This window comes from Bombyx mori, chromosome 6 (genome assembly GCF_030269925.1).
Source record: "Bombyx mori chromosome 6, ASM3026992v2".
Classification (NCBI taxonomy): domain Eukaryota; kingdom Metazoa; phylum Arthropoda; class Insecta; order Lepidoptera; family Bombycidae; genus Bombyx; species Bombyx mori.
The window spans coordinates 3647723-3661597 of NC_085112.1; the positions used below are offsets into that span (position 1 = coordinate 3647723).

Below are 13875 nucleotides of genomic sequence, written 5' to 3' on the forward strand. Positions count from 1 at the left end.
AATACTGCACAAAAAACTTCAACTTATACGTTTTTGATATTAAATAATAGAACCGTGGTATCCAATCTCAGATGTACAATGTGGATGCCGCGCGCCGTGAGAAATGAATCGAATCCTCGAGCCGGACGTACTACCTGGAGCCACTGCGGTCATCTACAGTGCGTTTCCAGAGGTCTTTTTTGCCACGTACCATCCGGCTATGGAATGAGCTCCCCTCCACGGAGTTTCCTGAGCGCTATGACATGTCCTTCTTCAAACGAAGCTTGGAGAGTATTAAGCGGTAGACAGCGGCTTGGCTCTGCCCCTGGCATTGCTGAAGTCCATGGGCGACGGTAACCACTCACCATCAGGTGGGCCGTGTACTCGTCTGCCTACAAGGCAATAACAAAAAAAATCATCCTCACAACACGCGCTCCCAACTATTTAATGATTGTGACTGTTCCTCGTCTTGACGATGTCATTGTTAATAGTGGTCACCATAGCCCGACAACCAGAGCCCAGTTTGTTACAAATCCAATTCATCTTAAGCGAGTTCTTTGTCCGGGACGAGCACTTGTTGTATCGGTTGTTGCCATAATCCATCACTATATTTCCGTATCTCGACTGCCTGAATATTGGACCTGTAAATTGATCATTAATTTAGTACTGTCCTAAAAAGTTGCACCAGTTCAACCCTAAATTTTAATGCTAACATGCGGCACATATGGTGAGACTAGTTTTAAAAGATCTGTATTTTTGCTACTCAAAAGAGGTTTTCTCGTGGAAGAATAACATGCCAGCGATCAATCCAATGCACGAAAAAATAAGAAGACAAATTGACGCCAAGACATTTTTTAATATTTTTAATAACAATTATTCGAAATTAAGATCGGAAAATGTTAACAAACAGCGTGAAAATTTTACAACTTTTACAAAAATAATTTTAGTAGTTTTCAAATAATTAAACTTTTCCTTTGGATCCGTCACAACGAATCGAACAGACATGATTTTAGCATTTGAATCTCGGCCGGGGTTTTACAATAATACGATGTTCATTGCGTTACCATTAAAGTACATACCGTGATTTGAGTGTACACGCGTAAATTACCGAAACTCTTCACGCGATACCGCGTCTCAGTTACACAATATTCATACAAAAGGTAAAATCACGTAAATTCCAGTCTCAACATTATTTAATGCAAAAATAAATAAAGGTGAAGAATCAATGAATATGCAAGTTTTTCTCTTTGACTATAACATCGTCGATAGTGATGATAGTGGCCCTACAACCCGAGCTATACCGTGAACAAACCCAAAGCGATCTTGGCCCGTTACTCCTATTATTCCGGTTGTACCGATATCTGCCCATCTCTAGCACCGGCTTACCGTAACGGGATGTAGTGAACGTCGGTGCTAAAATTCGATAAAAAAAAATCAGTTTAACGGCTAACTATTCCTATTAAACTCTTCTCAATCAAGAAAAGAAAATTCATTTACAAAATCAGTACAAAGTAATTCAACAAATAATCAAATCAATGTTTCATGTGATTATTCAGATATTTTGAATGATTATTGACTTGTAATAATAAAAAACCAATAAGCGTGTGTGTTTTCAATGTAATATAAACTAAACATGATACAAAACCAATTACTATCGTTGTAATATTTAGTATATTTTATGGATCCTTTGTTAAATTATTTACACAGTCATCATCAAAACTTACAATCATGTGAAGATAATCAATCAATAGTTTTTCAGTTAAAACTAATTCCACACATACTATATCTATATATGTACAAAATATAAACCGAAAAAATGCCAATTAGAGGTATTGAAAAACAAATTTACAAATGACAAAGCTATAAATTATATGACCAAAGTAATATTCAAATCACAAAAAAAGGATGCACATTACGGTATATGTCGTTACTACTAGATATTCCCACTGCGTCACCAAATCCATCTCTCCCTCATACTCATCTCTAAAATATTAGTCTCTTCGTTTTTAAATTTTAATGTATTAGTGTGTTTTTCGTTTAATCATCCAAGGCCCATGCAAAACTACAGTTACAATTTAATGGATGCAGTTTTAAAGCGCACGGTTAGACATTTTAAAATCTATTTTATCTCGCTACAGTAAAATTAATATAACATAATGCGAAAACTAATGATTATGTTCGTTTCTCACTTGAATAATAACGTCATCATAAGTAATTACAGACGCTCGACAGTGATATCTGTTCTTATAGCAGAACCAAGTGGCCTTGGATCCGTGACTGCGGTTGTTTTTGTAGTAACGATGATTACCTATTAGCATTAAAGGATGCCCAAATTTGGTATTTGTTATGAAAACATCTGAAAATAATGTACATTTTATATCGGAATGGAAACACATAAATATATATATATATATATTTAGATGTAGGCGTATATTTAATGGGATTTTTGTTTACATTCGATCTTTATTATTTGTTTAATTCAAGGCTAAAGGCTAGGAACATTCTAACGTAACAGGTAATATTTCAATCATGTAACCTGCTTCAGATAAGCAAAGAAACACATCAGTAGATTCTAGTTTCAATGTAGCAGACCCAATAAACGGAGTATAAAAAAGAAAAAAAGTGTTTAAAATCACTTTTAATGTTTAATCTCGCGTTTACTTCACATATTTTTGTTTATGGTAGATGTTTTTGAAGCATACACTATAACCACAGGTTTTTTCCGAATACATACATAGACAGTACATTTTTAAAGTTATCAATACGCCTACCGAATAATTTATCTTCTGAGATTTTCAGGACTCAAAGGTAAATGTAAGAACTATGATTTTATTTCCCAGCCCCAACAGTACCATGCGATGCGGTTTCCTTATAAGAGATCTCAGTTGCGGCGCCACGCTTCACTACGATCCTACTTTTATGAATTTACAAGCTGTCATTACGCAGAACGCTAATTAAAAATCACATTAAATCCGCAGCATTGATATTTTTAAGGAACGTTTTGGTGATATTATTCGTGTATATATGAAATCTGCGCTTTGTTGAAACTATTCACACGCCACCGATTTTATGTTGTTGGACCAGAAACATATCCTGAAGTGTCATCAGTACCCGTACGAGGTTTTAACTCAAATAAATTAATTGAAGGGCACGATTGCTACTATCACAATACAATTCAGAATTCAGCTCCGTGGAGAAAGAGATGGTGGCTTTTTCATTGTGATATCTATAAGTTCCAGTTACTACTTAACCGCCTACAGCCTCAAAACTTCAAGACTTGAATAGCGGTAACTTGTAAACCTCCTGCTCATCTAGGAGAAACTAACAACACCCACACATTCGATCAAAAATGAATTATAAAGTTTCAATCATGATTTGTTCAATATCACCGGTTGATGTGAATGATCGTGGTTGATCGCAACAATAACATCGTTACATATAACAAGGGAAGATTTACATCCTTTGGTTCGTTTACTACAAAACCACGTCGCTCTCGGACCCTTACTCCGATTATTTCGATGATACCTGTTACCGTCGACTATCAGGACACGCCCACCGCAACGTGATACCGAGAAAACTGGACCTGAAAATTATATTATTTTAGCCTGATACTATTAAATGTTAGATCGTCTAATAATAGGAAAATTCGCAGTTTCGCTACCCAGTCGAAGATCTAGAGAAGCCTTTCCCAAAGTGGGCGAAAACGCCCCCTTGTGGGCGCTGCAGGCCTAAAGGGGGGCGGTAAGAGACCCAGAAAAAAATAGAGGCATAGTGTAGATAGAGGCTTGGGTGGCGATTTGTAATTTCTTCTAGGAGGACTCTTAGACCCTGACTGAGCTCTCGCTATGGTAGTTTTTAAGTAGGTGAAAAAATGGGGGCGCTAATAAATATTTTATTCTCAAAGTGGGCAGTAGACAAATTAAGTTTGGGATCCCCTGTTCTAGAGGAATAACCCAGACAAAATGACATATTGGGCTAAACTAAATGAGCAACTACATGGTTTCTGGACTATGACGAGTAAAAGTAGAAAAATGTGAGTGCAGAGTTCTTTAGTCAAATAGGGTGTATAGTATGGAAGAGCGACAGAGAGTGTTAACGAAAATATAATAATTGATTATTGAAGTAGAAAGAAAGACGACTCTGTTACTACTGTGGTGATGATGATGGGAACTCATTGCACGCTTTTGTTCACGAATGACTTCCACGGTGATGGAATAACATCGTGTAATAAAAATCAAACCCACAAAATTATAATTTGCGTAATTACTGGTGGTAGGACGTCTTGTGAGTCCGCACGCGTGGGAACCACCACCCTGCCTATTTTTGGCGTGAAGCAGTAATGCGTTTCGGTTTGATGGGTGGGGCGGACGTTGTACTATAAAAACTGAGACCTTAGAACACATATCTCAAGCTAGGTGGCGGAATTTACGTTGTAGATGTCTATGGGCTCCGGTGACCACTTAACATCGGGTATCAGCCTCAGAAATAAAAAAAATAAAAAAACGCTTTATCACATGAATCTAAACATTACAATAAGGACTAGGAAATCTATAATATTCAAAATGTGGGTAGATGTAAAATCAAATAATGAACAAGGATTTAAATCACGACCTCTCAGAATATTTATTTTACTAATTTTCACATTCTTCATTAAAAATGACCGGTAAAGAAACTGAAGAAATATGAAATTAAATTTTTTTTAGTATGAAATGCACAATCATAATAAATATTTTTTTTATTATGGATCGCCATGAAGCATGAATCCCCATTAGGCTTAGGGTGAATCCAGAGGATGTTTTAGAAGAGGTATCACAATAATTCAAAAAATTTTATTCAATCTTTAAAATGATTTCATAAAAATAGTAGTTTTGTCAAGACAAATTATTGTTCGCCCGGAGGTCTTAATTAGACTAAAATCGACATTTCGATTTTTAGATTCAATTTCAGTATGAGATATGGTAACGTAATCAAGTATCACAATGTCTAGTTTTCTTTTTGGCATTATTTTTTGTAAATGTGGGTAAAATTCAATTGTTTTGGTTTTTCAAAATTCAATATTTTGGTTTTTTTAAGGGATTTTATGACCTGGTAACTAAGACCTTTACGTCATGTCTTACTTTAATTTATATTCTTTTATGAAAAATGATAATATGGAGTGAAATGAAATGAAATGAAGATGATTAACTTGAGACATTAACCAACTGGGATGAAATGAAATGAAATGAGATGAGATGATATAGGATAAAATATAATCTCAGTAAAATGGTGGTCAGTTACTGAGATTTTTTTAGTGGACTTTTTGGAGGAGCCCGAAAAGTTACGTCCAGCGGTTTTGTTTCATTTTCCCACGTTTGTGCACTTTCACAGATATTAAACAGTTAATAAACCACCGTTATTACACATTTAAACTTGAAGAAACACTAAATAGACAAAATAAAACAAATCACATAACTTCACTCCTCGCGTTCCCGCCAAAAAGTCCTTATATTTTGCTAACTCCTAAATCCCATATATCCACCGATAAGTTACAAACAACTGGTCAAACAATAGTACATTTATATAATTACCATCTGTATACTGCGGTAGACCCGATTTCAACAAAATTTATTTACATTTTCGTTCATTTTTCTTAAATGAAAAATGCCTGTTCATAATATTCATGTTCAAAATAATCGTATCTTAAAGTATCGTAAAGTATCGTCACTTAAGGTATTGTCTAATTCTATTGTTATTATAAAAATACATATTTTTAAAGTATACATAAATATACTGTCATTCTTATCAAAATATTTTATGTTTATTACGAGTAATAATATACAATTCGGTACATTTTGTGTTGCTACTGCATCATAACGCAACAAACTGCCTCTTGGCGAAAACATCTCACCTTTCTTTTTGAACAATTGCAAAATTAAACTCTATTCGAGAATACGATTTAATGTATATTTTTTTTAACTTATAAATAGATAGAAATATGAAAATATTGATTTAAGATGTAAAACTCTTGATTAAAGACTATTATCCATATTCCTGTAGTAGATAATCAGAATTTTAGACTTAATTGTAAGATCACAGCTAATTGATCTATATTGTCTGTCTGTTTTTCTCTTATGCCTATATGTTTTTGTCCATTAAAAAGAAAGCGTAGAAGCATTTTCTCTCCAGCAACCACTTCTGCCCATTGGCACTATAACCTTGATGCCGTCACCTAGACTTAGGCGTGAGATTAAAATCATCAAGTTATGCAAGCAACATGACAACGATAGCATTACTAAAACAGATTCTATGAAGCGGACAGTTGTTCAGTGATTATGACAATCAATGTACTTTACAATTAAATAATCAATAGTCGTGATGGAAGCCTTACATGACGTTTTACCACCGGATCGGCTGCATGTCCAATACGCTTTACTTCCACGGCTCTTGTTATTTTTATTAAAACGATAATTACCGAATTGTAGTACCGGCTTTCCTAAACGGGAAACCGTAAAAAATATCCCTGAAAAAAAACACCTTTAAGAGTTATATTTTGTCCGTCTATATTTAATTAACAGTGTGATAAAAATATCTATTATTCTTCTGAACAATCTTGTTTCAAAATCACCTTAACAAGTATTACGAAATTTTTACATTAGCACAGAGCTCAACTGCCTTTTCGCATTAAGAAAAATACCCTTTCAAAGCTTTTTTACTCCAATTTTATTTTAGTATAAATACTTGATTGGTCTACGTCTTGTGTTTGTTTTGTTATCAAATAAAAATTTACTAAATCAAATTAAATCTATTTAAAAAAGCATGCAAAACCGGTACAATTTTATAAACAATGTAATTTGCTGCATATTTTCTTCACTTAGTAAAAAAATAGCCCTATTACTATTATTGGAAATTACCGCAAACATATTATCTGAGTTGTTGTGAGATGAGGTTTGACCGATTAGTCAATCTCATAGATCTATCAACTAAAGTTCAAATAAGGAGGACTAGACAAATATGAATGACTTACATACATACATATGTCCCATGGTAAGCGACGAAGGGACATAAAAAGACTTGTATGGGCTGTGTGAGAAGAAAGAAGGATATCAGATGACTTGTAATAGGCTTGAATGGATAAAGTAGACATGCTACGCCTACCTCACAAAGTGGGATAAGGGCAATAAGAAGAAGACAATGACGAAGGTCACGAAATTACAAACATGTCGACGCTTGAAAGGCAAAAGTGACTAAGCGACAATAACTACTTTGTACATAAATGATAAGCAATAAACATATTCGATGCGCAAAAAATATATATTTCTAGGTCTATTAAAATCATTTCAATCCTACAGCTACTAGCTAGATTCTACTACAGCTGGATTCGTTAAAATAAATTTTGTTTTCAGGTATTTCAAGTTTAAATTAGTCTACTGTAAAGTTCACGCATTGTCGCTTAGTCACGTTTGCCTTTCAAGCGTCGATGTATATTATTTGTGAGTATGTAAACTGTTCATTTTCCAAATTTCATCGTTGAATGTCGTTATGGACGCCCTGCAGCCATTGCACCATTTATTGCAGATCCAGTAGCACCTGGATTTGCTGGTCTTATAGCTGCTGTGCTGGTAGAATCGATAGCATCCCATCTGCAGCATCGGCCTGCCTTGCCTAGACTGGGTCCAGACTACATCTGCGAAATTATACGATTTTTTTTTTATTTCTCATTAACAAATACATACCTAAATATCCATTAACGATGTGATAAAATAGTTTAAGGCGTATTATGAACTGATTCGGTATCAACATCCACTTTATTATGTGGTCAAGTCTAAACGATCGAGTTTATTAAAATGTTTATTGACTCCGTTAATCGTTTCACACCCGTTGGACATGAAGCTCGTTTGTTGATCTTCGGTAGCAAAAAATGCTAATAATCATACTCATTGTAAAACCTCGGTTTCAGTACTAGAAAATTGTTTACGTTTTTTCATAATAATGAAAACAAAAACTTCTGTAACATTTATTTTTTAACGTTTGTCATTTTGCAAGATTAAGGTATGTTAAGAATCATTATAAAATAGATATAAATAACTAAAAACAACAAGAAAAGATTCAAGATAGGCTTCGGTAATAAACAGTAGTAAAATACTTTTAAAGCTTCACGTGAACTGATACAATTCCATTTCAATATATTATTATTCAATTAACTTTTCTCGCGATTAGATTAATAAGGTTCCGTGTTCGTTATCTCAATTTTCAAAGTGTAATTGGTTCTGGGGCATCATGGAAATGTCACAATTTTTAGTTAAGTTTTCTTTAAATAATAAAATAAGCCAAAATCCCAAAAAAAAAATCAAACGAATCTGTACCTACTAAAGCAATTTTTGAAAAAAACCCGACCTGCCTTTAATTTTGAAATTTTAATTTATGTTTTGTACATTGTATATTATGTTACAGTAACAGTAAGTACTTCCATTACTAACATCTTCAATTTTACTATGTCTTCAAAATGTTATTGTGTGTTAAAATTCTATAGATTACGAAGAAACACAAACGATTATTTCATCATCAGTATTTCATAATGTATAAACAATAAAAGGCTTAAATAAAGGCTTGCGTTTTCCGTTATATGTATAATAAGAAAACAATATTTAAAGTCCTTAATTTCTTTTAAAATTAGAGGAAGGGTTAAAAATTAAACAGTAAACAGTATTCATTAACTATAAAAAACTAAACTCTCTTTTTACTCAATGACAGACTTAACTGAATAACATTGAAGAAAAGTCCTTTTTTAAAACTAAAGAGTTTGAAATAATAAAAGTTTTTCATTACATATATATGTAGATGTAAAACAGTTTTTTTAAACTGGTAGCCTAAAAAGCTATTCTAGCTACGGTCGTAAGGGTAAGTGAGCTCACGGGCTCAACCTGAGAGAATTTGCTAGCACTAGTCCTAGCAAGAACAATGCATCGCAGAATGTACCACCGAGAGAATCCGGCGAGAAACTCATTGGGGGCTTAAAACAGTAATGGTTGCTGTAAGACACCTCTCCTTCCTGAGGTAAAAAGAAAAGTGGTAAGTAGAGTATTTATGAATTATTAGAACATAGCAGGAAACGTTGGTGGTAGAGTTAATTTAAATTAGTTACTTTCTGGTCTACCAGCTTAAGTAAACTGAGAAACAAGTACATTTATGAATGATTGTGTGGTTTGTTCATTTTTATAACGGAATTAGAAAATGTTGTGATCGTTGTCCTGCACTTCCCCCTTCGCCATTTCTCGCACCTCCAAAAGGACTTGGGACCGATCGCCTTGTGGATATGGTACTTTTGGTCGCCGACGATCAATACCGGTTTGCCATACCTCGACATCGAATATATAGCACCTGAGAAAAAACCAAGTCATTAATTATTCACAACCCTTTTCCACTGAAGGTTAATGAAAATATACTGAACCTTGAGCTTCCTTTAGTCCTGTTAAAAAATAAATTAACAAAATGACAGTAAACTCATTCAAATAATGATACTCTTTTTTCACATCAAAAGTCACCACTTTTTCTTTATGTAAAATAATAATGATAAATCAGATGACATTTAAATTATTTATTATTTATTATGAAGTATTACATTTACAGATCTTAGATGTAGACTCGTAGAGTTAAATATTTGGTAGTTTCTTACCTTGGTAAAGTACATTGTTGACATACAAGAAATTGTCATCTGCTTATTCCTAATATTAATCTCATGAAATAAATTTAAAATGTCCATATTTTTAAAACAGTACTGTGTTTCTTCCACAAATACAATGCATTTAAAAAAGAAACTATTATTTAACGGGCACTTATCACGTTTACATTTAATGAGTTCTCGATATTACGATGCTATTGCAAGTGCCATGGTTATTGGTAGACACATTCTAAATGCAAATCTAATGTGCGGGTAGTGCGAAAATCGTGAACTGAACCCGTTAAAAAATGTTTAAAATGCAAAAAGCCGCGAAAGTTTGAAACAACTCTTAAACACTTATAGCTAAAGTATGATTACTTGTCAATCTTAAAGTTTACTTATCAGTACACACACAGGTAGCTTAGTACAATTGTTAATAGCGACGGAATGTAGTTAACGCTCGAATACACGTCTGCTTACGGATTCCCAATGTGGCTGGTCAAGAGCCTTCTGGAGGCAGCGGGTCCCAGTGACTACAAAGGTTCAAAAATGAAGACCACGTCCACATTAAGCATGGCATAAATCAGACGACGTTTCCTAATAATTACAGATTCATTTAAATATAGATATTGTTATTAACGATAACATCCAGAAAAGAGTGATGTAAATTATTTAGCTTTGATTTTATAGTAATCTCTAAACATAGTGTAACATTTTATACACACACGTAGTGGAATACTGATTTCGTATCCACTGACGGATACATTCAGGACCCTGAAGGTACGAAAATGGTAACTGATTAGAGTGTTGAGCACGGTAGCTCCTCCTACCTCGACGAGTGCAGGGGTGTTTAGTTTGCTTGTTGGTTTGTGAATAATATTTAGTCGTGATTGTGAGGTTTTCCTAGTTTTACAATGATGTCTTCGAACGTAACTATCGAAGATCTGCAGAATCCGTTCCTCCATTTGGCGCACCTCCATGAGGTTTTCTCTCCGTATTTCTGGTGCAAATGAAACCGGTAATTCTGATACACAATTACCGGTCGGCCACGGCACGAGGTTCCGAAGAATGGGTCTAAAAATTAACATATCAAATTTAATTAATATAGGAACATATAAATATTTAGAATATCACGGAATTAAATGTAGCACTTGACTATCGTATACTCGTAGATTACAAAAGGAATCGTTAAAAAAAATATTGGTATCGATACCAGTAATTATTATCGACTAGAAAAGTGAATTTAAGCACTTAAAATTTTTAGAAATTAACATATTAACTTCCTAAGAAGTTTCTAAATCTTTAGTAGAAATCCATGAACCGTATTGTTATGGAAATCTGTGTATGATTAGTTTTTATTGAGTCAAGTTAAATAAAAATTCATTAGGCTGTTTCACATGATTTAATATGAAAAATGAAACAACTTTATTGGTAAAATTAAATTATGTTTTTATTTAAAACATATCACTTCTCTTTACAGAATAAGTCGAATTATTTTTAAAAGAATTCTTATGCTCCAAAAAATTTAACCCTTTTTAAGAAAAACCTAATTAACGCGTATTCAATGGTTAAGAAAGTGGACGTTGGAGACTAACTCGTAACGTGCCTTGTTTAATCTGCATAGAAATCTAATTTCATAGTTTTGTGTATTTTTCAAGACTCATCAAATAAGACACACGCTGAACACCAAAAGTTTATTAAAAATATTATATATCATCAAATTTAACAATACGGCACATTTATAGACACCCTGTATCACGTTTATCACATTTCAGACTACCCTTATATACTTTAATATACAAGATGAGGACGACGGTCTCGACTTAAATCGAACCACATACATGCACGAGTATATCGTATAATATTTTAAAAGCCGTACAAACAAAAATAATTGAAGGGTCAGGATCATATTTTGGATATATCATATGTGGTATGTGACCTTTCGTCATTTCCTAAATTTTTTTTCTAATGACTTCGATTTGTTTTGTACTTTTTTAGTATTCACTACTTAGTACTTTTAGTATTTTTTTAGTATTTAGTATTCAAGACTAGTACATTCTATGTTTTCTTTAATGGCGTCACCGTCATCTCCATTCTGTATACATTTATTTATATAGGTACAACATTAGATGATAAATATAATTTAATCACTGAATGATATAAACTCGATAAATTAATAAAAGCTCAAGCTCAAAAAGTAAACCCCAATAATGAATAAAGTTAAATAAAATATAAAAAACCTTAATAAAGACTTAACTTTTTTTTTTATGGACGAATAGCTGGTGGTTCGGTGACCCTCCCAGTTTCACCAGGACGGGTGAGTGAACGTGGTTAATGCCTGAGCGGCTCCATAGGAAGCCTATCAACTCAAGCAGAACCACTTGGCGAGTGCTTCTACTACCGGATCGGAAATGGGACCCGCTGAGAAGATCCGGCGAGAAACTCAGCGGTCTGATCTTACGGACTAAGTATCACGTCGAAATGTTCGACAAGTTCCACGAGTAAAAAAAAAACAATATCTGAACGGTCATAACTAGAGGTCGGAGTAGGTAGATTGATTTAAGGTCTTTGACGTCAAAGGTAGAGGATAATATGGATATGCCGCCAAAATACCGGAACTTCATATTTATTGTGATATTTGTTCCGGAATTTTGAAATTAGCATGAATCTGTGTTTAAGGTGAAAAACGTATTAATAATATTAATCTACGCTATCAGTGCTAGCTAAGGGTCAAAGAAATCATTATTTTATTTTATACAAAAACGCCTTGGAATAGTTATTTTGTCCCTTTCTGTTGAATTAGAAATGACGCTTGTCAGTATGAGACAAAACTAAGACAGGGCTTTTTGTTACTTTATCTCATAACTATAGAAATTGTATCCGATGAGGTTTTTTTTTTCAAGTTAAAAAAAATATTATTATGGATAAAATGGCATGTCCACGTTATAATATCTTGACGCAATTGCGTATAAAATCATTCTACCTACTCCGACCACTGTTCACAGCACATGCCTAGCAGTGTGGGACTACAATAACTGTTCAGTTGATGATTCGAGCATGAGCAGTCAGTCCTGCCTGTCATCTCCTTTCTGTAACATATCGAGGGGCGAAAGACTATTTGCTTTAAGCGACATTTCGCTCAATACACAACATTTATCTTTGTTATTAAATGTCCGTTTTATTTGGTATTAGCCTTAACAGTTCGATGTTTTTAGTTAAACTTCAATTAGGTTTACCCCATATAAATAGCTGAAGAAGTTTTTTTGTAATGGTATTTTTTTCCGAATTTTGCGTAATTACTAATGGTAAGACCTCTTGTCAGTTCGTGCGGATAGGTACCACCAAACCGCCTATTTCTGCTGTGAAGCAGTAATGCGTTTCGGTTTGAAGGGTGCGGCAGCCGTTGTATCTATACTTGAGACCTTAGAACTTATATCTCAAGGTGGGTGGCGAATTTACGTTGTAAATGTCTATGGGCTCCAGTAACCACTTAACACTAGGTGGGCTGTGAGCTCGTCCACCTATCTAAGCAAAAAAAAAATATTTAACATTTAAATGGCTCTCCTGTAAAGTTGCAAAAATGTCGCTTAAACCAAATATCCTTTCACCCCTCGATATAGTTAATTCTATAGATAATGGAAATGAGCAAATAAAAAAATGATTTTTTCCCAATTTACAATTACAAACATTTTTTTGCGTACGTACGTACATATAACGATAAATTCCGCATATTTGGTATTATATTTAGATTCGCACTCCGTATTTATATTAATCTTTGGTATTTGTTTATTTTAGTTAAGAGCATTTTCAAACATAAAAAAATAAGTAATAATCTCAAAAACTTAAAAAAACCGGATCTAAAATTTATCTTACAATATAGCAAAGAGTACGTAGCATTACGATATTTAACCACCACTTAACACCAGGTGGGCCGATTACCTTTTCACACCGATCTAAGCAATAAAAAAAAAGGATTTAGTTTAAGTTCGAAAAACTCGTTGAGAAAACTGATGATCTTTTTTAAAAACAAAAATCAGATTAAAGACATTGTTTCTGAATAAAATCGTGTTAGCATCTGTTAGAAATAAGATCAAATGTAATAGAGCAGTTGTCAGTAGTCATAAAATCGAGAGAAAATACTTGAACGAACTGTTCCATTGTCTTGACATTTTAAAATATAACAAAACATACAATATACAACAAAACAAAACAATACAAAAAAAAGAACAAAAAATACAAGTTTAAACATTGCGTATGTA

At 33.6% G+C, this 13875-nt stretch overlaps 1 protein-coding gene across 5 annotated transcripts in view; it reads right to left on the reverse strand.

The window, feature by feature from the left end:
• Positions 1-13875, reverse strand: part of Mod(mdg4) (Mod(mdg4)-heS00531) — a 540681-nt gene that overhangs the window by 406286 nt on the left and 120520 nt on the right. Inside the window, 1 exon segment of one of the 5 annotated variants that reach the window (NM_001112758.1) lies at positions 10339-10690. The exons of the other annotated variants lie outside the window; for them this stretch is intronic. Coding sequence (NP_001106229.1) covers positions 10497-10690 — 194 coding nt within the window. The 3' untranslated portion in view covers positions 10339-10496. 5 annotated transcript variants of the gene reach the window in all.